At 37.2% G+C, this 26,022-nt stretch overlaps 1 protein-coding gene across 1 annotated transcript in view; it reads left to right on the forward strand.

Moving 5' to 3' along the window:
• GPR158 (G protein-coupled receptor 158) overlaps window positions 1-26,022 on the forward strand; it is a 321,228-nt gene that overhangs the window by 146,896 nt on the left and 148,310 nt on the right. The window contains exons 3-4 of the mRNA XM_060161767.1: window positions 5,804-5,906; window positions 23,655-23,878. Coding sequence (XP_060017750.1) covers window positions 5,804-5,906; window positions 23,655-23,878 — 327 coding nt within the window. The remainder of the gene's footprint in view (window positions 1-5,803; window positions 5,907-23,654; window positions 23,879-26,022) is intronic.

The raw sequence follows: 26,022 nt of genomic DNA on the forward strand, positions 1-26,022 counted from the left end.
ACACTGCTCTTGTTCTCAAGTACCTCCTTGCTGCTGAAAGCTCTATAGTCCTTTTACTGTGATGTTGAATATGGTTTGCTAGTATTTTGTTGAAGATTTTCACAACAATGTTAGTCAGGATTATTGGTCTGCAGTTTTCTTTTCTTGTAGTATCTTTGTCTGGCTTTGATATCAGGGTAATTCTGGGCTCATAAAATGAGTTAGGAACTGTTCTCTCTCAATTTTTGGAAGAGTTTGAGGAATACCGATGTTAATTCTTTTTTAAATGTTTGTCCATTGAGGCCATCTGGCCCTGGGCTTTTCTCTGTTAGGAGGTTTTTGATTACTGATTCAGTCTACCGGCTAGTTATAGGTTTGTACGTAATTTTTGTTTCTTCATGACCCAGACTTGGTCGGTTATATACTTCTAGCAATCTGTCCATTTTTCTCTAATCTCTTAAGCAACATCTCTTCCCATTTGGATCTGGATTACTCGTAGGGACCTACCTTTGATTGTGGGCTCTCAAGATCTCTCCTTAGGAAGTCTCTGCTGGTGGCTTCGTAAGGTTCATCAAAGAAGGCATCCAATCTTTTGGGCACCTACCTCACTCACAAGGGTGCCTTAACTCTTAATATGAAGAGCTTAATTTTTATCAAAGGGTCTCATGGAAGAGCTACCCTTATGGAAGAAGAAGTGCTGCTTTTTCCATTTCCACCCTTTTGGACTTCTATGAAGATAATGTAGAAAGATTTAGATTTGAGTATATAAAATAAAGATCTTTAATATCTAAAATGAACATCTTAATGTTATGGTAAAATTTTGAAGATTTTCTTCTCCTGAATCTAGTGAGGATCTATGTTTATATTCTAAATCCCTAAGGAGAATAAAATATAAAAAGCAGTTACTCAGTCCAATTACAGTAAACATAGGTTGAGTAGTCACCATACTTATGGAGATTAAAAGAGAAATTAGCTAAACTAGTACACGAATTGCCTCATGTTGAAAATGTATAAGTTTGGCTGGGAGGTGGCCAAATTGGAGTAGCTACAGAATGGTAGTGGTGGTGGAACACGAAAGTATGGTAAGATCACTTTTACACTCCAAGACAAGTGTGTGTAAGCAACAGCACATTCGGTTCCACACAGAGTGTGTGTAGCGGAATGATATTCTTTTTTTTGTTTTTTCTCCACTGTAACAGATGATATTCTTTTATTGAATTTAACTGGTTGAACATTTTAAAATTTTTCTTTAAGGGTATAAGATAATTTAAGACGAACAAAGAGTTTGAGGTAACTAATAATTCATATTGCAGTGTTTCCCATAATAAAATTAGGAAGCATTTTGTTTTTAAGTTCAGGGGACTTTATATTTGGTGATGTTTATCTAATCAACTAATTATCTAATCAACATTTATTGATGTTTATCTAATCAATAGATTTTTTTAAAAACTTCATTTTCTTTCAGCTCTATAGTTAGCTTATATTAAAGAGATACCCTTATTCCAATAAACTTTCAGATCTGCCTTAAACATTTAAAATTCTCAACTGAGTCACTGTTGCAGTGCCAAGTCACATTACCAGGGAATTAGTGCTGATTAAATGAATAGCATTAACCTTCAAATTCCAGTGAAGCAGAATGTTTAAACTGCACTGCTATTCTTAGTATCTAAGACTTAGTTTGCTTGGATATATCTTGGCTGGGTGAATGTTTAATAAATGTAACTCACAAGAAATTCCATGTTATGCACTTAGTGTCACAATCTAGTTAATTAAATAATGGTACCTCACTGAATTGCACTTCTCAGTGTCCTTTGCTTCTTCCTTCTGCCTAACGTTTTAGCCTTGGAGTGTCCTGAGTCTCATCCCTTTGGATCTATTAACTTCACTGCCTACAGGCACTCCCTTAATGATCTAGTCTTATCTGATCTCATGGCTTTGTCTATCGTCTTTATGCAAATGAATCCCAAATTATAGAGCCCAGACATCTCTCCCAAACTCCATACTACTTTATCAGACTACTTTTTTTTTTTTTTTTTTTTTTGCGGTACGCGGGCCTCTCACTGTTGTGGCCTCTCCCGCGGAGCACAGGCTCCGGATGTGCAGGCTCAGCGGCCATGGCTCAGGGGCCCAGCCGCTCCGTGGAATGTGGGATCTTCCCGGACCAGGGCACGAACCCGCGTCCCCTGCATCAGCAGGCAGACTCTCAACCACTGTGCCACCAGGGAAGCCCCAGACTACTTGATATCAGGAATTAAATTTCAAATAGACACTTCACACTTAACATTTGCAAAACTGAACTTGTGTTCTCTTCTCCAAATCAGCTCCACCTGCAGCCTTTCCCAGATCCTTGATGGCAACTCCATTCTTAAGGTTGCTCAGGCCAAAAACCTGGGAGTCATCCTTTATTCTTCTCTTCCTCTTATACCCTGTATTTCAGCTATTAGGACATCTTGGTAGTTCTGCTTTCTTCAAAGTGTTCCTGAATCTAATTGAATGATTGTTCTTACAAGTTAAAAAAAATAAGTCTCAGCGAAGTTAAGAGAACAGCCCCAAATTCACATAACTAGTAAGTCAGAATTCAGGCATATGTTTTCTGACTGACCACAAACAATATGATCTCTTATAATACTAGTGCTTCTCCAAAGTAAGTGTTACAATTGCCTTTTTATTTATACAATTCAGAAATAGGATCTGACCCACTATATCACTAGACCTTTATAAGTAGGATGTGTTATTTCATTTAAGTCCTGGAGGAATTCTCTACACACACAATAGTTCTTTCATAACTACTTGCCAACCCAGTTGAATTGACTGGTACTTATCTGTCCTTGTATTTTGCTCTGGGTCAAGAACTGTGTTTTCAATTGCAAGACATAATTGGATATGAGTGTGTTGGGTGAAAAAAAAAAGGGTATTAATGAAATAAAATATTCAAGGTCTTTTAGAGAGCTGTTTTTCAAAGATTTTCGTGCTATAACCTATGAATTTAGAGCATGTATTAGCTCTTGCTACCTTACATATAAATACTTCATTGTTTGCTGGAATTTTCATGATATGTAATTTTGATCTTATTACTAATCATTAAAGCTTAGATTGAGGGATTATTATTTAGATAATTTAGTATTTTCTCTCAAGGGCCTCTGTCAGAGGGTCACTATTTGTAACTTTCAGATTCACTAAATTCTGAGCTCCTCTAATAGGTTATAATGGCAAAAAGGTAAAGTGTTGGGATCTTGGTAGAGAGCTATCAAAAAAGCAATTTCAGTGTTGATCAATTTCTTGAAACACCCTGTTTTACTGATAAACTGTATTTGAATGGAAGTTATTCCATCCTTATGTAATTGATGTAGCAGAAATGAGGTATGTATGGTACTGGCACAGAAACAGAAATATAGAGCAATGGACCAGGATAGAGAGCCCAGAGATAGACCCACGCACATATCTTTGATAAAGGAGGCAAGAATGTACAGTGGAGAAAAGAGAGCCTCTTCAATAAGTGGTGCTGAGAAAACTGGACAGCTACATGTAAAAGAATGAATGAAATTCAAACACTCCCTAACACCAGACACAAAAATAAACTCAAAATGGATTAAAGGCCTAAATGTAAGGCCAGACACTCTAAAACTCTTAGAGGAAAACATAGGCAGAACACTCTGACATAAATCACAGCAAGATCCTTTTTGACCCTCCTCCTAGAGAAACGGAAATAAAAACAAAAATAAACAAATGGGACCTAATGAAACTTCAAAGCTTTTGTACAGCAAAGGAAACCATAAATAAGGCGAAAAGACAACCCTCAGAATGGGAAAAAATATTTGCAAATGAAGCAGCTGACAAAGGATTAACCTCCAAGATTTACAAGCAGCTCATACAACTCAATATCAAAAAAACAAAAAAACCCAATCCAAAAATGTGCAGAAGACCTAAATAGACATTTCTCCAGAGAAGATCTACAGATTGCCAATAAACACATGAAAGGATGCTCAACATCACTAATCATTAGAGAAATGCAAATCAAAACTACAGTGAGGTATCACCTCACACCAGTCAGAATGGCCATCATCAAAAAACCTACAAACAAGGCTTCCCTCGTGGCACAGTGGTTGAGAGTCCACCTGCCGGTGCAGGGGACACGGGTTCGTGCCCCGGTCCGGGAAGATCCCGCATGCCGCGGAGCGGCTGGGCCCGTGAGCCATGGCCGCTGAGCCTGCGCATCCGGAGCCTGTGCTCCACAATGGGAAAGGCCACAACAGTGAGAGGCCCGCGTACCGCAAAAAAATAAAAATAAAAAAATCTACAAACAGTAACTGCTGGAGAGGGTGTGGAGAAAACGGAACCCTCTTGCACTGTTGGTGAGAATGTAAGTTGATACAGCCACTATGGAGAACAGTATGGAGGTTCCCTAAAAAACCGAAAATATTGCTACAATATGACCCAGCACTTGAGTCAGTTGAGAAAACCATAATTCAAAAAGAGTCATGTGTTCATTGCAGCAGTATTTACAATAGCCAGGACATGGAAACAACCTAAGTGTCCATCGACAGATGAGTGGATAAAGAAGATGTGGCACATGTATACAATGGAATATTACTCAGCCATTAAAAGAAACGAAATTGAGTTATTTGTAATGAGGTGGATGAACCTAGAGTCTGTTATACAGAGTGAAGTAGATCAGAAAGAGAAAAGCAAATACCGTATGCTAACATATATATATGGAATCTAAAAAAAAAAAGGTTCTGAAGAACCTAGGAGTAGGACAGGAATAAACACGCAGGCGTAGGGAATGGACTTGAGGACACGGGGAGGGGGAAGGGTAAGCTGGAACGAAGTGAGAGAGTGGCATGGACTTATAAATACTACCACATGTAAAATAGCTAGCTAGTGGGAAGCAGCCACATAGCATGGGGAGGTCAGCTCGGTGCTCTGTGACCACCTAGAGTGGTGGGATAGGGAGAGTGGGAGGGAGACGCAAGAGGGAGGAGATATGGGGATATTTGTATATGTATAGCTGATTCACTTTGTTATAAAGCAGAAACTAACACACCATTGTAAAGCAATTATACTCCAATAAAGATGTTAAAAAAAAAAGAAATGAAGTATGTTAAACTGAATTTTGCTAGGGTTCAGTGATATTCTTGAAAGATGCCAATATTAAGCTTTTGGGATGTCCATCATGTCTATTGGTGTGATATATTTGGAAAGCCAATCATTACTTTTCTTCATGTTTATGTACATGTAGAATATTTATCTATGAAACAGATTTTAGGTAAAGAGCACTTCAGATCATTAATTTATCTTTTTATCCTCTTCTAAATTACACTTTAAAGTTTACTTGTTTTGTTATTCCATCAATTTGTATTTTTTAATCCGTGGATGAAATTTGATGAATATTTAATTCTTAAAGGCAATTTCCACATCTTAAATTCTATGTATCTGTCTGTCCATCTACCTACCTACCTTTGCTTTGGTGGAAATATTTCGCATGGAATCACTTTTAAAAATATTCTTATAGGCTTAAGAAATATCTCTTAAGGCAATAAGATGATATGTGAGGCATTAAAAAAAACTGTCTATAATTACTTCCTAAGGCAACTGAATGAGTTAAAGATGTATGGCAACTGCAGCTGTAATGGCATATATTTAGAAAGAAAACTACTTTACAAAAATGTTGGCAAACAAACCTAAAATAAAGTTCAAAAATGAGATATTTTATTTCTGGAAAATGTGGTATCTCTGTTACCATTTGCAATGATGGATATCTGTGAGTCTTTATACTGTGAAGTAAACTATGATCAACGGTACTGCTGTCTTTTCTTTCTCATAGTGTATGCCGATTAAGGGCCTAGGATTCGTGCTTGGAGCCTATCAGTGCATTTGCAAAGCAGGATTCTATCATCCTCGAGTCTTCTCAGTGAACAGCTTTCAGAGTAAGTGCCCTTTGCTTCTGTGCATATATGTGAATACACATAATATCTATCATAATTAATTATTTAGATTTTCTTTTAACCTTGTTGGAGTTAGATGATTAAATCCCCACTGGTTTGGCATTCTTTCATCACTTAAGGAGTTTTTGCTTTAGTTTGTCATCTCCAATCCTCTGGAGTACCACCAAAAAATGTGGGGTTTTTTTTTAGGTATATTTTTGTTTTCAATACATTTTAAATGCCTGGAAATACTGTAGCTACTCAGTGAGACCAGTTGGGATTCAGTTATTGAGAGGTGTTGCTGCAGAAAATTCCTAAAGCTAATTTTGCTAGTTTGCTTATTTTATTTATGTTTCAATTTGTTTGTATGTTAGGTCTCTATGCTGCATGAGGCAGTGCCACAGAGTTAACACCTTAAGGCAACACAATCATATTATCACACAGTTTCAACTGATTAGCTTTTTCAGTCAGGGTTTAGCTGGTTCCTCTGCACAGGGTCTCACGGAGCCAAAGTCAAGGGGTCGTCTGCGATGTGATCTGATCTGAGGCTCAGGGACTTCTTTCAAGTTCATTCAGGTCATTGACAGAATTAGGTTCCTTTCAACTGTATGTGTGAGGTCCCCATTTTATTGCTAGCCGCCAACCTGGGCTTACTCTCAGCTCCTAGAAGTCTCCTCAAGGCCTACTCATGTGACCCTTACTTTTCAAGGCCACCAAGAAAATCTCCCCGGTCTGTTCAGATGGAGTCTTATATAATATAATCATTATATCAGTCATGGAAATGACTATCCCATCACTTTGCCATGTAATGTCACTTAATCAAAGGAAAGCCTATCTCATCATACTTACAGGTCCACCATCATTCAAGGGGAGGTGATTATACAGGAGATATACAGGCATACCTCATTTTATCTTGCTTTGCTTCGTTACGCATCAAAGATATTGTGCTTTTTTACAAATTGAAGGTTTGTGGCAACCCTGTATTGTCAGATGATGATTAGCACTTTTTTCTGAATAAAGCATTTTTAAATTAAGGTCTGTATATTGGTTTTTTAGACATAGTGATATTGTACACTTAATAGACTGCAGAATGCTGTAAGCATGACTTTTACATGCAGTGGGAAACCAAAAAATTCATGTGACTTGCTTTATTGCGATTTCACTTTATTGCAGTGGTCTGAAACCAAACCCACAATATCTCTGAGGTATGCAGGTATTGCAGAATCAAAACTTGCTCACCTGGTTGTTTTAATCTTACTCCAGAAAATGTCAAAGTTACTATTTGAATATTGATTTTTTTTTTTACTCTGCCTCTAGAGAATGCAGTGTTGCCACGTTGGCTTGTAGCCAGCCATTGGGTATAACAAGAAGGAATGTAGTGGAGAAAGGAGGTACAGGGTTTGGGGTTGCCAAAACTGAGGTACAGGTATCATTTAGGTAGTCATCCATAAATCTTTGTCAGCCTTATTATCGGTCTGTATAGGAATTTGCATCTCTACTGGGCGTAGTTCAAAGTATACAGTGAAATTTAGACCTGAGTGTCTTCCTCTGGGAAACTTGGTAGACATTTATGGATTTTTTTCTTCTTTTTTTCTTGGAAAGCACTGTTCTTCATCTTGAGACAGTTTACACTTGACTTCTAGGTTCTGGAAGTGAGTAACATTTTGCTCTCTCCTCAGTCATATAATTCACAGGGTTCAGCCCTTGTTCTGAGTAATAGTTGTTGTAGGCCTCCAAGATGGCCTCCAAGATTCTGCTCCCACATGTGCTGTACAGATCTCCTCCCCTTAAGTGTGGGTGGCATCTGTGAATACAACGAGGTACTCACTCCCTTGCTAGGCTATGTTATGAAGCAAAGGTGATGGTATAGTTGCTCAAGTGATTATATTGCATTAAATGACTCCTTCCCGTAGTAGCAGACTGGAGAGAGACTCTAGTGCCAGCTTTGAAGAGATACATTAGCTTGTTGTGAGAGGGCCACGTGGCTAGGACCTGAGGGTGGCCCCTAAGAGCTAAGGCAGCCAGCAAGAAAACAGGGACCTCAGTTGTATAAATGCAAAGATCTGTAGGTTCTTCCAACAGTGTGAATACATTTGGAAGCTCCACATGAGAATATAGCCTAGCCAAAACTTTGGTTTTAGTCTAGTGAGACCCTGAGCAGAGAGCCCAGCTTCACGGTGCCAGACCTCTGACCGACAGAAACTGGGACGTAATGATAGGTGTTTCAGCCCTAGGTTTCCAGTAAGCTATTACCCAGCAATAGAAAACTGATACAGTAGCAATGGCGGTAACATATTTTCAGCATGGATATGATTGCGTGTGTGTGTGTGCGTGTGTGTGTGTGTACAAGATCATGGCAATAGCCCAGCGACTTCGGCATTCTTCACATTTATGGTCCAGACATAACATATGATTCAACACTGAAGGATTAAGGGAATAGGTTTTAGCTTATGTTCTGTGAAGGTATTTTGTATCTGGTTTACCCACATTTGTTCTCAGCTCCCACTATGTGACTGAAATAAAACATTTAAATATTGTAGAACTAGAGAATGACTATGCCATTTGCTTATAACACCACCAGGAGAAACTAGTTAACCTTTAACAACTTATCTTTATTTAATTTGCATACTCCTACTTTCCTCCTTATTTTAAAAGCCAGTGCTTTTCACTGGACCTACTCTCTCTAAGAAGGGGCTGCTTCTCTGCATAAGGCTAATAACTCGTGTGTTGTACACACAGCAGCTGTGGAAAGGAGGCCACAGTTTTCAGAAAGATGAGCTATATTTGGGCATACCTGTGATTCAGCTTTGACCTCAGCACATACTTAGCTAGAACTGGCCTGCCTCAATGACAGAAGAGAAAGCTAGCTGCATGTTATAATTTGAAGTCAGTAAAGTGCTCTTTGACCAAAAATGTCTTTCCTGATGGCCTTGCCAGGTTGCATGAAAATCTAACAGTATTCATTCCTTGTCCTAAGGACCAGGAGTTACAGCTCAGTAGGGTATTCTGCCAAGGGCTAGCCAAACATTTAAAAAAAATTTTCATTTACTATTAGAATTATACTACATACCTCTGTTTTAATGTGTTAAGTTTTTAATCATAGTAGCCAGGCAATTCATATGGGTAGTCGTTTCCATATATTCTTGAGGTGGTTTCTGTGAAGTAAGGAATGACTACACTTATCCCTTGGGCCAAAGGTAAAGAAAGCATCGAAGACCCAATAAATGAGGTAATGTATGCAAAACAGCTAGCATAGTACATGGCACATAATAAGTGTTCATAGATATAGTTAAATAAATGAATAAGCAAACACATATATAAACACACATCAGTGATAGATGTACAGAGAGACTCCTTAAGTACCATTGGTATTTAGCACTTTGTCTCACATATTTTATTATATTAGGATAACCAATTTTTTAAACTAGAATTCTTAGAGAATGAATTCTACATAGATCAGAAGGAAGATGGGACAGCAAAAGTCTGTAACAACCAGTGCTGCATTGAGAAGGACAATACAAAGAAAACTTGGGAGTTAAAGGCAACAGGAGGAAATCAGTTGCTTGATAGGGAAAGTGGGATATAGAAAACAGAAAGGGATGCCTCTCAAAGGTAAAATTTACTTATTTATAGCTGTGAATCTAGAAAAAGACCTGAAATTCCCACATATAGTCTTGTATCCCATTTGGAGAGAGGAGCTAAGATGTGGTGTTGATCTCTTAGAGAAAATGTCAGTGTGACTGTTAAAAATCCTGTTAAAATATGAAGTGATTTAAAAATCTTTATTTAGACCTAGGCCCACAGTAAACAAAGAACTTGTAAAGAACAACAAAGATACGTTCAGATGACTTGATTTAAAACTGTGCTGACAGCCCAGAGACTGTGTTCCTGGCATCTCTTTAGATTGGTGGTCATAGGAGAGCTAATAGGATCTGACATCTGGATAGCAGCAGGATTTCAGAATCGCCAAGTACTGATGTGTAACTGTCTCTTCAAATCTAGGTTGTTCACTTCCAGGTTGTTGAAATACAAGCTTATGACAAGCTCATCTTCCTCAAATCCATCTGTCACAGTTTGAACTCTGTCTTCAGTACAATCTCCTTTCTCTTTCATGGGACACATTACCAGCCTCTCAGTCTTCCCTCTCTTGCCTTTTGGATCGACTTCAGCTCACATGCATTTCCAGATAAACTCATCTAACAAATGACCCACATCTAAAAATGACAATCCCTGCTTTGGCAACTCTGTTGATGGTGGGGAAAAAATGCCCCCCCGGGCTTCCCTGGTGGCGCAGTGGTTGAGGGTCCGCCTGCCGATGCAGGGGGCGCGGGTTCGTGCCCCGGTCTGGGAGGATCCCGCGTGCCGCGGAGCAGCTGGGCCCGTGGGCTGTGGCTGCTGGGCCTGCGCGTCCGGAGCCTGTGCTCCACGGCACGAGAGGCCACAGCAGTGAGAGGCCCGCGTACCGCAAAAAATATATATATTAAAAAAAAAAATTAAAAAAAAAAGGCCCCCCAAAAGCAGAGATTTAAAAAATGTGTAGTCTCAGAAGAAAGAAATGGAAAACTCTTTGAAAGCAGGTACAGTATAGGGATGCTGAGCTCCAAGCAAACTGCTCAGCAAGGCTAACCTGTCTCTGGGATGCACATCTTTGTGTTGCACTTGGGTCTCACACTCCCCATTCCTCTTCTGTTTCATGACCGGAGAGCTGGAGATATTTGGCTTTTTGCAGACTAAGTCCAGTCTCTAGTCTAATCCCCAACTTGGAATGGATTAAAAGAGCTTCAATATCATATTCTCATAATCAACATCATTACTTTTGCTCTTGGTCTTACTTAAGCCTTGTGACCTGGTTCTAATCACTTCAGTTGTAGTAGCAAAATTCTCCATCTAACTGCCTGGGCCTATACTTTTGTCTGTCATTTGCCTAATTTTCAGTTTTTACATCTTCTTTCATTAGTCCTGTTTATAGGGATTGGAGTCCAGGCACTAAATGTCTGGCAGATAGGGTTATTTGCCAGTGGAAGAGTTCCCAGTGCCGCCAATCTTCTTGGACTATTGACTATCTCATTTACCTCGTTTGTCTTTAACTACTTCTTTTCAGTTATTGGAACACTCCATACCATGTTGGATTTCCCTGGTTGCCGATCTCAGAGCTGTATTTCTACCATAGTTTAATATAATAATTAAGAGCATAGTCTTTGGAATAAGTCTAATTTAGGTTTGAATCCTGGCTCCATTACTTACTTGCACTGTGCTAAATTATTTAACTAACCTAAACTTCATTTATGCCATACATAAAATTGGGATAACACCATCTGCTTTATAGAATAAATAAGGATTCAATGATGTAATGAATATAAAGTTCTAATCATAGTAATTGGCACGTATTAAATGCTCAAAAATATTGTTACTTTTATGATAACTATTGGAAAGCTTGTATTTATTCTGCTTACCCCTTTCCTCAGATATTCTGCCCATTTTCATCCCTTCCGTCTAGTATTTGCTCCACTTCCCAGCTGAGGAACACATTTTCAAGTCCCAGAGTTTTTCAGCTTTATCCTTAAAATGGGCCTCGCTATGAGATGTAATAGTCCACTCAAAGTCTTCCTTCTCCCCTACCAGCTGAAATTTTACTTTGTTAGATTTTCCTTAGGTATTTCATTCTTTTTATTTGTTTACATTATTAGACTGCTAATTAGAGATTCACTTGTGTTAACAATCAGCTTCCCCCAAGTATTAAAAAACCTCTGGCAGGGGAATTGGACTGTCAATTATTCATACATTAGCTCATTGTAGTAAGCGGAACAGTGCCCCCTAAACCCCAAAAGATGTGCATGTTCCAATGTTCACAACCTGTGAAAATGGTACTTCACATGGCAAGAAGGGACTTCTCAGATGTGATTAAATTACAAACATTGAGATGGGGAGATTATCCTGGATTCTCCAGGTGGGTCCAGCCTAATCACGTGAGTTCTGAAGAGCAGAGAACCATTCCCAGTGGTAGTTAGAGATAGATGTAAGGACACAAGGAGGGACGCTTGAGAAATGCTACATCACTGTCTTTGAAGATGGAGGAAAGGGTCCACAAGCCAAGGAATGGAGGTGGCCTCAAGAAGCTGGAAAAGGCGAGGAAATAACGTCTCTCCTGGACTCTCCAGAAGAAAATGCAGCCCTGCTCACACCTTGGTGATAGCCCAGTGAGACCCATATCAGACTTCTGAGCTATAGAAATATCAGAATGAACATAACTGTAGTTGACTCTTGAACCACACAGGGTTAGGGGCACTGGCCCCTGTGAAGTTGAAAATCTGTGTATAACTTTATAGTCGGCCTTCCTCACCTGTGGTTCCACATACATTGATTCAGCCGACCATGGATCATGTAGTACTGTAGTACATATGCAGTGAGAAAAATCCACGTGTAAGTGAACCTGCACAGTTCAAACCTGTGTTGTTCAAGGGTCAACTGTGTATTATATTTCATGTAAGAAGCAGTATAGATTTGTGTTGTTTTAAGATACCAGATTTGTGGTAATTTGTAATAGAAAACCAGTACACTCAGTATGTTTGGTTCCCACTCGACATTCATTCCGGTATTCACAGTAAGCCATATGTTTTTTCTAGAGGAAACTGTTCATAATTGCAAATGATTGCTGACTTAGACAATTTATAATCTAGCAGGCTCTTTGTATGAGGATGGCCTTTGAGTCAGACAGACGGATTTGAGTCTTATCTCCACTTACTCACAGGAGACTTGGGAAGTTTCTCATATATTCTGAGACTCTCCCCTTATTCATACATCAGGAAGAGTGAAATCTATGCCCTTGGTAGTTATGAGGAGTAATTGAGATAACATGATATCCCCCCAAATTATAGTGATTATTATATTAAAGCGAATATGGAGAATTTAGTCTTTTTATTTATAGTACTTATGTATTGGGTGTTGTGGAGATTGAATAAATAGTCCATAGGCAAAAAAAAAAAATCCATTCGTGTTTAATAATTTTATAATTCAGATCAGAAACGTTCCAAGATCTATCTAAGGTGGTATGTTTGTCCAAAGAAAAATACTACTACAGTCACTTATAAGAAATAATCTAGAAGACAATAGAAAAGTGAATATAAGATGTATATGTAAGCATATAGAAATTCAGGGAAAGATTGACTATATTCATAGTGAGGAAATATAAATTAAAAAATTTTTGCTCTGGGCTTCATTTTGAGCTTATTGTTACAGCTAGCCATTCATGATATAAGTGCATGAAAGTATATTAGCTACTCCTGATTTTAGGATATGCAAATATGTATTCCTGTCCTAACAGTAGCAATCTTTTTGGACAACAGTGTGAGCATAACCACAGTTTGCTAACTGTTCTCTCCTCATGAATATTATACATATTGAACCAAATATGCACAGAAATCTCCTGAGTGTATTGGAGCTACTCATGTGCATGTACCTATTTCCACTTAATTTTTGGATGTGATTTTATCAAGTTGGAGACTGGAGGCAGATTACTTCATCATCTTAAACAGATGAAATAATGAACAAATACATCTTCCCATGGTTAGCTCATTGCAGCATTTTAACTCTAAACATTGATTGATGAATACGTTCCCTCCAGTTCTAATGAAAAATCAGATATGTGTATGGAAAAGAAGAAGATGTTTACCCTAATAATGATGTCAGATGAGCATTATTTGTATGGAGAGCTGATGCTGAACCCTCATTGTCTGACTTGATTCTTTGTTACTTCCAGCTGAGTTATGTTCATTGTCTGTGATTCATCTTTTTCTCTCATGCCTGTTGAATGGAAAGAAGAGAGGTCTGTGACATATAAACACATGGGGCTGGTCTTGCAAAGGTCCAAGCTCTAAGCTGCTTCTGCCTGAACCAGTTCCTAGCACTGAGGGCCACAACACCTCTAAGAAGGGACCTCTGATCAGCTGGTTTGTTGATTGGTTTATGTGCCTGAAAATCCATCTGTCAAAAATACTACTGGGCACTGCCTCTGTGCCAGACATTGTTTAGAACTGGAGAAACAGGAGTAAAAAAGCGAGGTTTCTGAGCTTCTGGGACAGACCCATCATCTTCCCAGAACATATTGCAATACCCGCAAGCAACAAATGAGGGCAATCTTGAGTAAAATATAACTCACTGTCCAATATTAGTAAATTAGATCAAATGTAAGAGCTTTAAGATTTAACAGGCTTTCAAGGGTAGGTATGGTTTCTATCCAGATACTCAAATGTCCAAATGTTGTGTTTTTACTATTGTGAAAACACAAGTTTATACTTCTGGCACTTAAGTGTCTTAATCAGCAAAACCCTTAATACAATAGTGATATTTCTACATAATATTTATACTATGAAGACCTGAAATATATAACTTCTGCTTCAATCCACCCTCCCCCCTCAAACTCATTCCTCATTTTTTTCTAAATCAGAAACTCAGTGTTTTTCTTCCATAAAATATAGGAAGAAAACTTTCTGGGGTACATTTTGAAATATGTGCACAAGTTGTAAAAAAGGTAAATACATTTTGATGTACCAGTTTGACACTTCTATAATTTATTCCCAGGGGGTATCAATTTAAGAGATTAAGAAAGATGTATTTTTTTTCTATTAAAAAAATGGAGGAGCAGCAGGAGAGAAGTTCTCCTTTAGTTTGTTCATTTGTTAAATCTTCAGAAAATATTTTAAAAACTAGTATTTTAAGAAAACTTCTGAAAAGTTTTAGTGTTTCATCAGCAGTGACTGAAATTACCACTTGGATTTTTATGACAAATGAAATTTCTCAATGTGTACACAATGTAATTTTTTTTTTCTTTGGCAGCCGGCATTCAAATAGAATTTTGCCACATGAGTTTTCTAATGTTACCTTCTAATTCCGTTTGCAATTCCCTTCAAAGGAAAAGGATGGTATTACCTTGTTAAAGGAAAAAGTTTAAGATATTTCTACTTAATATTATGTGTAAGGACAACTTTTAATTAATGAGTAATGCAGTTTATTCTTTACTGAACTTTTTTGTGGAAACAGGTATGGCTAGGTAGGAATGACAGCACTATTTTTTTTTTAACATCTTTATTGGAGTATAATTGCTTTACAGTGTTACTTTCTGCTGTGTAAAAAAGAGAATCAGCTATATGTATACATATATCCCCATATCCCCTCCCTCTTGCACCTCCCTCCCATCCTCCCTATCCCACCCCTCTAAGTGGTCACAAACCACCGAGCTGATCTCCCCTTGCCATGCAGCTGTTTCCAACTAGCTATCTGTTTTATATTTGGTAGTGTATATATGTCAATGCTACTCTCTCACTTTGTCCCAGCTTAGTGTTCCCCCTCCCCATGTCCTCAAGTCCATTGTCTATGGGAATGATAGCACTGTTAACTGAAATTCAGATTTCATAAGACAGTATGTCTAAGCACATTATTTAAAACTGTATCTCCTCATTTTATTGGGTTATTTTGAATTGTTTAATTTATTTCAATAGAAGTTTTTAAAAAATCCCCAAATGGGGTGAAATATTTAGAAAGGCATTGTTAACTATCCTAATCTTATTAGAATATCATAAGCAGTACAAAATTTAAAAGAACAGCATAAAAATGAAGGACTCACTAAGAAATAATCTTTATTTCCTGATTTAATGATGTAAAATATTGCACTTTATTATTTCATGTAAAAAATGTAGCCAACAGTAACATACAGATATATAATTTAGTATTTATTATATGCATTTAATAAACTTTTTTTTTTTTTTTTTTTTTTTGTGGTACATGGGCCTCTCACTGTTGTGGCCTCTCCCGTTGCGGAGCACAGGCTCCGGACGCGCAGGCTCAGCGGCCATGGCTCACGGGCCCAGCCGCTCCGCAGCATGTGGGATCTTCCTGGACCGGGGCACAAACCCGTGTCCCCTGCATCGGCAGGCGGACTCTCAACCACTGCGCCACCAGGGAAGCCCTAATATACATTATTTTGCAACAGCTGTATGTTTGCTGTATGGTACATTCTTAAAAATATGCTGATCATAGTTTGTAAAACAAAAACCTTATAAAACTCAGCAAAATTTGCAAACTGATCAGAAAAGTGTTTTGGGAGACTAGAAAAAATACTTTTTTGTTTAATTGTGTTTCAGATCAGAGACTAGAGATGTGGCACCTATATGTAATGCATGATCCTGGATTTCATCCTGGATAGATAATAGCTACAAAGGACATTACTCTGAGAATTGATGAAATTTTAATATGGACTGTTCATTAAAAAAAATTTCATCAGTATTAAGGTTCCCAACTTCGATCATTGTAATGTGCATTTGTATGAGAATGCTCTTTTCTCAGGACATACAAGCTGAAGTGTTTATAGGTAGAGAGATACAATATCTCAAATGGTTCAGAAAAAAATAGTATACATATACATTTTTAAACATCAGTTTTATATTGAGAACATGAATGATAAAGTAAATGCTATAGAATATAAATAATTAGTGAATCAGGGTAAGAAATATATAGGATTTCTTTTTTATATTTGATAAATTTGTTACATTTTGTAAATTTAAGGTGTACAGTGTGTTACTTTGATACATTTATATATTGTAATATGACTGCCATTGAAGCAATATTTATTACATTACATCATTATAGTACAATATTATTGTCTGTATTCATTGTGCTGTGCATCATATCTCTATGGCTTATTTACTACTCCTTACAAGTTTGTAGTTTTAAACACCATCAATTTTAACCCGTCACCTCCTATAGCTGGTAACTACCATTTTACTCTCTGTGTTTTACAGGTTCGACTTTTTTAGATTCCACGTATGATTCTCTATTAGTGATATCATATAGTACTTGCCTTTTCCTATCTGACTTACCTTGCTCAGCATAATGTACTCAAGGTTCATCCATGTTGAAACAAATGGCAGGATATCCTATTTTCTCATGGCTGAATAATATTCCACTGTGTATATGTGCCACATCTTTTTAATCCATTTATACGGATTTCTTGCAGCTATTCTATGCATTTCAAATTATATCAAATTAAAAGCTACAAAAATAGAATTTTCACAATTTCAGAGGTCTAAAAGTTTTCAGTAATTGTAGCATTGGTGGGTTAATTAGGCCTTTGGGATTTGGAGCAAAATTTACTTTGTTGCTTACTGCTATCTAGAGGGTCCTGGTTTTAAATATTTAGTTTTTATTATAAAAATTATATACGCATTAAAGAAACTTTGGAATGTATAGAAAAGTAGAATTTAAAAGGCATTTGAAAATCTATTGGTCATTTAATTCTTTAAGTTTATAGTTTTTATACAATAGTCTCTCTATATATAATCTTTCTAAAACTTGGTATAAATGTCCAGAGGTTATATGTTTTTCTGATGTCAATGTAAAAAAATTAAGGTAAGCAAATAGATTAACATACTGTTTACGAATTGTCACAATTTATCTTGATGGGCTCCTGTTTACAGGTGAATGTTTTAGATTCACCAGTGCTCCTGTGGAGCTACTGTAACCTTCTCCCTATGCCCTCTATAGTTTTGCTCAAGGCAGCATATTTGATCACCCATATAATGAACTGAAAACCTCCTATTGCCAAAGTTAATAGCTCTTCATATTTGCCATTTGTCTTCAGGAAGTATTTGCTTCATCTGAAAGTTCCAAGTATCAACTTTGTTTTTAAGCCTTAGCAAAGCAGATTGGGATTCTGGAGGATGCGTGGAGGATGTTTCAAGTTGCTCAGAATCAATTATCATCCAAGATGATTTCTAAACAGTAATATTAAGTAATAGCTTATATTCTTAATGTATCTTTCTAGTTTATGTCTAGCATCTTGAAAAATATAATTTTTATGCATAACTGGTTTGAGAACACAAAGAAAGATTTGAGTTGAATGTGATTTTCAACTATACATTCGTATTACAGGTCAATTAATTTATTCTTTTGAGAGATCACTTTTATCATTATCAATTATTTCCTGACTATCCAGTATGTATAAATTACTGTGTTTGGTGCTGAGTATATAAAGAGGTATATAAATCACAGTCCTGTTCTCTAGGAACTTAAAATTTTAAACCATCATAAACTTAAAGTGCCATTCAGTAGATTAACAAAAAGCCCATTATTATTATCTAGTAGTAGTGTGATTTCTACTATCTGCATGTATTCTCTTGTTCTAGGTAGAGAACTTCAGCCTAAATTAATAAAATATTTTTGGAACCAGAAGATTATTTAATCATGCTTTGTGTCCTACAGGAAACAGTTAAATGTAAAAAGCTCTATCCTTAATTTTAGCTTTTTTGAGCTTTAGAAATCAAATCTCTGACTTTCAGTTTTGCTTTCTCTCCATTTTAACACTTTGTGTCCCTTATAGAATCTCATGATTTTTCATAATCAAATAAAGTGAAGGCAATTATTAGAGAGGAAGTTTCTCATGGTAGCACTTCACTGTTTGACATTTGTGAGTTGATCTTGTGATTATTTTGAGCACAAAGGATAAGATGTTATCATAATTTATCTTCCAACAAATTGCTTTTTATCCGTGAATATTGAAACACTCATTTAACCAACATAACTTAATATTACCTGTATCAGGAAATATAGAATTGTTTGGAATTATGTCAGTTTACAACCCTGAATCTAGCTATTACTATTTCAGTAGACATAATACCCATTAGCTATTATTTCAGTCCTACCTGAGGAAGATAATGGGCTTCTCTGTGGTATGTCCTGTACTCATGATTGTATTTTATAGCCCAGTATACGTTGGGTCTTTTGCAATTTTAATCTAGGTTGGGGAATAAAAATATAAAACCATAGTCTTACTTTAGAGAGTTCACAGTTTATTTGGGTTCAGCATATGGATGTGTGGAACTCTAGCAGTAAGCACAGCAGAGGGACACAGGCAATTAAAAATAGTCATAACGGCTTGGAGCAGCAGGAAGGGAAGTGAACAGAGACAGAGTGGATCAGGTGTGAAAAGTTCTCTGTGTTGGTGTGGAGATAGAGAATAATGGGGCAGGGTAGTTGCATTTGGACAACAGACTGCCTGAGATTCTTGTGTTCCTGAATTCCACCTCCCATTCTCTGCTTCAACAGGCTGAATCTAAACAAGTAACAATCTCTCCAGTAAATCAGAATTGGGGGATATTGTGATCACTATGAAAGAACCTTGGTTTATGCACAAGAAAATATGCCAATGTAGAGGGGGCCATAACTAGGAAAAAGATAGATGTGCAACAAAATTGGATTAGTGGAAGAAATGTATATCTTTCTCTCGTATGCAGAAATGGTATATAAGTCTGATTTAGGAATAAGATTTTCTAGTAAAAGAAAGAAGGAAAGAAAAGAGAGCCTAATTAAAAAATATATATATTGAATTTAATTATATACATTTAATATACACAAAATAAATTTAACAGAGAATGTACTCCATTTTTAATTGTAGGAGAAATTTTTTTCTTTTTTAATCCTTGGATATGTCTTATGAAAAGGAAACAAATAACTAAACCCAAATGTTTAGAGTGTTGCAGAATGCCTTATGGGTCTTTGACAATACTCTAAAAATATCAGTTGTTGAATTTGGCAAAGTCTGAGAAGAGAAACTGTTTTGCCTTTTGTTTTTTCCTAACATGAAATTAAGGTTTTTCCCTTGGTGATGACTTAAAGCTCATTGAGCTTTGGATAGTTTGATCAACCTAGTTTATTAGAGCATCTCACCATACTGTGATTTGGTTACAATCTGTATAATAGGGAACTGGAGAGAGTTCTACTCGTTATTTTTTTTAATATAATTTATTTTTTATTTTGACTGTGCCATATGGCATGCGAAATCTTAGTTCCTTGAACAGGGATGGAACCTGTGCCCCCTGAAGTGCAGAGTCCTAACCACTGGACCACCAGGGAATTCCCCGGGTTCTACTCTTTAAGTGTGATAGTTTAAACTGGGAGTAATTCATTGCATTGTCTACTATCTTTAGGAAACGGATTAGACATGTATTGTAAAGGAAAGAAAAGGACCACAGGCAAGAATAAACTACCTCTGCAGAGTAATTTCCTTTGTAAACATGTAGGAAAGTGTTTAACAACGTAATTAGAGTTGTCTGTGAGATCTACTAGTCCTAGGCTTGCTGACCTCTCTAAGTCCAGCTTATGGTCAGCATGTTCTTCAAATCTAGGGGACACCATTCAAATTGTATTCTATATGACTTTGGCACTTAGAAGCCATCTTTTGTGTGTGTGTGTGTGTGTGTGTGTGTGTGTGTGTGTGTCCTGTATCACAAACTCTGGATGTACCTCAGATTTTAGCTACCTGTTGGGTTCAGAAGGACTGTTTCATAAAACAAAGATTTTCTCTACATACTTTTTCTTTACTGCTTTAACTTTTGTTGTGGTTCTGTTTATGGTAGTTGGTTTATTTGAAGAGTGTTTGCACTTGTTAGGAATCACCGTCCTTTGTTACAAATGTCCAGTGTCTGTAAAACCATTACTTTTTAAATATTTTGCCCATTTTTTCATCATTTCTGATGAAAAAGTAAATTCAGTCCCCATTCTTCCATCTTGGCCCGAAGGGGAAATCCTGACCTCTGTCTCCCACATCTGTTCTTAGAGCCCTTGACATTTTTGTCAGCCTCATCAGACCATCTGAATCCTTGACAATTTTCTTAATCTTTCTCAGTACAGTGACTCTTTCTGGCTTCACCTATACGACTCTGCACTTTTTACTCAAGAGTTTATTAATTCATTGTTTTCTTAGTAACCTAGGTTTTCATACTTCATACATTTTGATTTGTGTGCCTGTTATTCCTCAAGTTTGTATCTATATTACATACCTGTTTCTCACCCTTTCACATGCTGCTTGGCCCTACCTCTTACTCTAGCCATTGCCATGATTATTTTCTGAAAGCTTTGAACAGCTTTGCATAAGTACATTTGTACTACTCTTTGCCTCAGACTGGCACCTCAGACCATGCTTCTGCCTTTCTGTTCTGCTGTGGGCACCACTGAAGTAATTTTTCAGGGTGCAGGAACCTGCTCTGGGCTCATGAGTGCGTAACCCAGAAATGTGTGGAAATTAATGACTCTGGTGGCCACCCTTGACCAATAAGTAAGGTTGATGATGGGGACATGTTTTCCTGTTTAATCCGTTAGATTGACTCATACGCAGGAGGCCCCTGGAAGACTGAGCACTGGCTACCCCGAGGGAGTAAAGGCAGCATGGGTTTCCTTCTCCCCAGCAATGCCATTGTCACAATCCTCTTTATTTTCTCCCCTCGACTGCTTTATCCTCCCCATTCGTTTCTATGCTACTGAAAATTGTAGAAAATAAAGAAAACTCTCTTGACTAGATCTCCCAGTAGATCATATCATCTTATCCAGACTGGGTTCATTTTCTGCCAAGTGATCCAACTGGTCTTCTTGTGTTTAACTGCTTCCTTAATCTTTCATGTCTTCATACTCAAAACTGGCCACCTTCACACATATTCTTACCTGAGCTGTTAAGAAGTATAAGACTTTACAAGATTAGCTTCCACATTTTCTTTCTTCAATACATCAAAATGATTTTGAACTGATTCCTCCTCTCTATAAAAAATACTTAAAATATCTTTAATATACCTCTACTTTCTAGTGTTAAAAGAAGTGACATCAATTATTAGAGTTAATTTCCCCAACTATGCTCTTGATTACCTCCAATCCTAACTTCTAAAGTCTTTACCAATCTTCTCAATCTTTTTTTAATTTCCAGTGCCTCCTTTTGCTGACTATAGCTATGTTCAGATCTCACCTGTAATGGAAGAAAACAAAACACAAAACCAAAATCCTTTTTTTTGACCCCATTATTATTATACCTATTAACCACGAGCTTTTCTTTCCTTTTGTATTCAATGGAACATTGACTGAAACAGTATTCTATTTTATTACGTATTTATTCCTTAAGCCCTGACAACCTAATTTCAATCTCTACCACTCTCCAGAAACTACTGTCTTAAAGGTTAGTGAAGGATGAAATAATCATTAAACCTCATAGTTTCCTCAGGCATCCTCTCTGATCACATTCCAGCATGTTCCAGTAAATTCCAGTTTTCTTCTATGACATTGTGAAAACTTCTACCTATTTAACTTCTTCCTCTTTGCAGTTCCTGATCAATACCTTATCTACTCCCAGAGTTCTCTGTAAGTTCTTTCACTGACACTGATTCTTCTCCCACACTCCATTTTTGTATTATTTCTCATTTCTTATTGTATATTTCTCCTGGACAATGGATTGGATGGCAAATTTAACTTATCTGCAATGGAGCTTGTCATTCCCACTGACTCCCTTCATATCTCAGCTGTTTCTTGTAACTTCCTTGTTTTTGATCAGTAGTGCCTTTCTTTAAGACACCAGTGGATTCCTAATTACTCTTTGCGTCTCCCATATTTGGAGAAGAGAAAGCAAGGCACTGTGATTTACATACACTATCTCATTTAATCCCCACAGCAATTCATATTTCATATATAAATAAAGTAAGACCCGAAGTGGTAGGGTGAGTTGCCTAATGTTACAGAGCTGTCTAGGGATGGGAACCATGTCTGCTGGACACTGAAATTCATATGCTTTTCAGTGTGTAACAGAATGAAGACTCTTAAACAGCAGTGTATCCTGAATCAACAAAGAAATATTCAATTATGTTTGCTATTGTATTTATTAAGGAAGGAATGAAGACAAAAATACATCTTAGAAAGACTGTGAACCTTCAACAAGAGATGAAAGTAATAAAGATTTTCTGTTAGACTTTGTGTTATTAAAATGGTGTTAACCAGAATAACTTCTTTCCCAAATTCCTCAATCAAAGTTATGTTATATACTGAGCTGTATTATATACTAAACTGGGTATATATTTACTAATATCTTTCATGTTGAGGTCAGGGTTAGAAATAGGTTTGGGTTTTTTTTTTAAGTATGTATTATTAATTAGATATTTATCAATGCTAAACTCAACTCAACATTTAAAGAGAATTCTTACCTCTTGGGCTTCAGAGCCACGTTAAGTTTGATAACTGAGACAGAAGAATCTAAAGTTAAAGGGAGATCAGTAGCAGCAGTTAGATTATAGTGTGGAAATGTCCTATAGGTGTGCAGGGTGGGAAATCACGTGAGAGCCTGTAAGTATGGATTGTATTCTGGGCAAATGATGCATCCTCATCAGGCAGTTGCGCACTGAACAACTGTCGATTAAGTACCATTTTATCCAATTTAGACCTAATGAACTTGGTAGACGAGATCCCTGCTGGATTAAGGAGCAATCAGAGTCTTATTTTGGGTTCTGTGCCATCTAGGTCAAGAAGTTTCCAAAGTGTTGTGTATGTTTACTTGGTACAAGAATGACACAACTTTCTTATCCTTCCTTCTGTTAATTCCTTAACAAATATTTATGGAATATTATTTGTGCGGTAGGGAGTTTCCATTGGTGAGTGGTAGATAGTGAAATAAAAGACTTAGAAAACTGTTCCTTGCCTCTGAGGAGTTTTAGTTCCATTTTTGCTAATTTTCCTGAATTAGTCTGAATGACAGTTTTTTTTTCTAATCAAAAGGATGAAAAGAATTTTGTTTGAGTCTAAAGACAAAGTAACTCTCTCCTCTAGCAAGAAGATTGATGAAAGGTCTTTAATAAGAGGGAAAAGGAATGAAGACGTGAGGATGTGTTTTGACTCTGTACTCAGTCTCACCTACCTCAGAGGTGCAATGACACTGGTTTTATTTGGAACTTTCAGGAAGGGGTCCGGATCACCATTTTGCAGGAAATGCAATGGATGTGTCAGAAGAAGCCCATGTCTGCCTGCCCTGCAGGGAGGGCTGCCCCTACTGTGCTGATGACAGCCCCTGCTTTGTCCAGGAGGATAAGTACTTGCGACTTGCTATCATCTCCTTCCAAGCCCTGTGTGTGCTGCTCGACTGCGTGAGCATGCTGGTGCTCTACCGCTTTCGCAAAGCAAAGGTAAACCCAGGTACCCTGGTTACCTTTCTTTTTATTATGAAAGGTACCTTTCTTTTTATTCTGGACTGACCTCTTCTTTTCTTTTTCTTTTTTTTTTTTTTACGTCTTTATTGGAGTATAATTGTTTTACAATGGTGTGTTAGTTTCTGCTTTATAACAAAGCAAATCAGTTATACATATACATATGTTCCCATATCTCTTCCCTCTTGCGTCTCCCTCCCTCCCACCCTCCCTATCCCTCCCCTCCCAGGCGGTCACAGAGCACCAAGCTGATCTCCCTTTGCTATGCAGCTGCTTCCCACTAGCTATCTGTTTTACGTTTGGTAGTGTATACATGTCCATGCCACTCTCTCGCTTTGTCACAGCTTACCCTTTCCCCTCCCCATATCCTCAAGACCTCTAGTAGGTCTGTGTCTTTATTCCTGTCTTACCCCTAGGTTCTTCATGACATTTTTCTTTTTTCTTAAATTCCATAAATATGTGTTAGCATACGGTATTTGTCTTTCTCTTTATGACTTACTTCACTCTGTATGACAGACTCTAGGTCCATCCACCTCATTACAAATAGCTCAATTTCATTTCTTTTTATGGCTGAGTAATATTCCATTGTATATATGTGCCACATCTTCTTTATCCATTCATCCGATGATGGACACTTAGGTTGTTTCCATCTCTGGGCTATTGTAAATAGAGCTGCAATGAACATTTTGGTACATGACTCTTTTTGAATTATGGTTTTCTCAAGGTATATGCCCAGTATTGGGATTTCTGGGTCATATGGTAGTTCTACTTGTAGTTTTCTAAGGAACCTCCATACTGTTCTCCATAGTGGCTGTACCAATTCACATTCCCACCAGCAGTGCAAGAGTGTTCCCTTTTCTCCACACCCTCTCCAGCATTTATTGTTTCTAGATTTTTTGATGATGGCCATTCTGACTGGTGTGAGATGATATCTCATTGTAGTTTTCTTAAGCAAGTAGAATTGTTCCAAATCCCATTTGCTTCTCTCTTAAGCAGAAATCTTTCTATAATATGATTGGACTAGAGTGTGAAAGCTATATTCTTCAGCTTCGCAGGAGAAATAGGAATTGAAAATGTGAAACTTTATTATAACGTTTTCTTCTACAGAGTGTTTCTCCCTGTTTACCCTGAAGCTCAAGTACCTCATTGCCTTAAAGGAGTCTTTTACATCATCTCTTCAGACTCTAGAAGAACTTATTTTGCCAGTTCCCAATATATTGTTAATTTTTTCCTAGGTAGAAAGCTTTGTGATATTTATTGTATTTCATTTTAATTTCTCTTAGCCATATTTGAAAAGGGTAGATGGACTCAACTGTTTCTGAGCACATTATACTTTGAAGAATGAATTTATTCATGACCATACATATGGTCTTGCATTAGTATCCCAGAATGATAGTGGTCCTGCACAGAGCTTATATGGCTTTTGAGAGAGGCTGTCCTTTGGTTCTGTTCTGAGGAATCAGAGAGTAGTATAACCATTTGTATGCTTCTGAGTTGGGGGTGGACGAAATACCAAAATATTCAGGGCAAAGCTTTCTGGGGAGCTGTCTTCAGTTGGTCACCCAATTAACTGTATGCAGCCAGTGTTGTGTCAGATTTGTGGTTCTGTTGCTTTCAGAAATGTATTTGTGCCATTGAAAAGAAAAACAAAACTTAAAGTTTCCACCTTTTCTGAATTTGTATGACCCCTTCATGTTAGCAAAGTTGTAGAGATTGGTTTAGATTACAGAACTCATTGAAAGTATAAAGTGTTCCCATTAGAAATTAAAAAAAGAAAACAACTCTGTGAATGGCATGTGTTACAAAGCCTCAAATTAACATTTAAAAAAAACCACCTCTTTTGAGATTCTAGGAGAATGTGTCCATTATGTTAATGTTATAGACTTTAATAGTTATTTTAAATAGTTTCATTAACAGAAGCATACAACAAATTAGAATCAAACTTTATATCAGCAAGAAAGGTGCAAACTGGCAAATTGCTCTTCATTTAACCAATACTTGTCATTCTTTTGCAACAAAATATGTATTATATGTTAGATTGTATATATAATAAAGTAGCTGGCCAATGGAATTGGGAAATATCTAACCACTGTTACCTAGATAAAATTAATTGCTTATTAAAA

The sequence above is a fragment of the Lagenorhynchus albirostris genome, chromosome 1, assembly GCF_949774975.1.
Source record: "Lagenorhynchus albirostris chromosome 1, mLagAlb1.1, whole genome shotgun sequence".
In the NCBI taxonomy this organism is placed as follows: Eukaryota; Metazoa; Chordata; class Mammalia; order Artiodactyla; family Delphinidae; genus Lagenorhynchus; species Lagenorhynchus albirostris.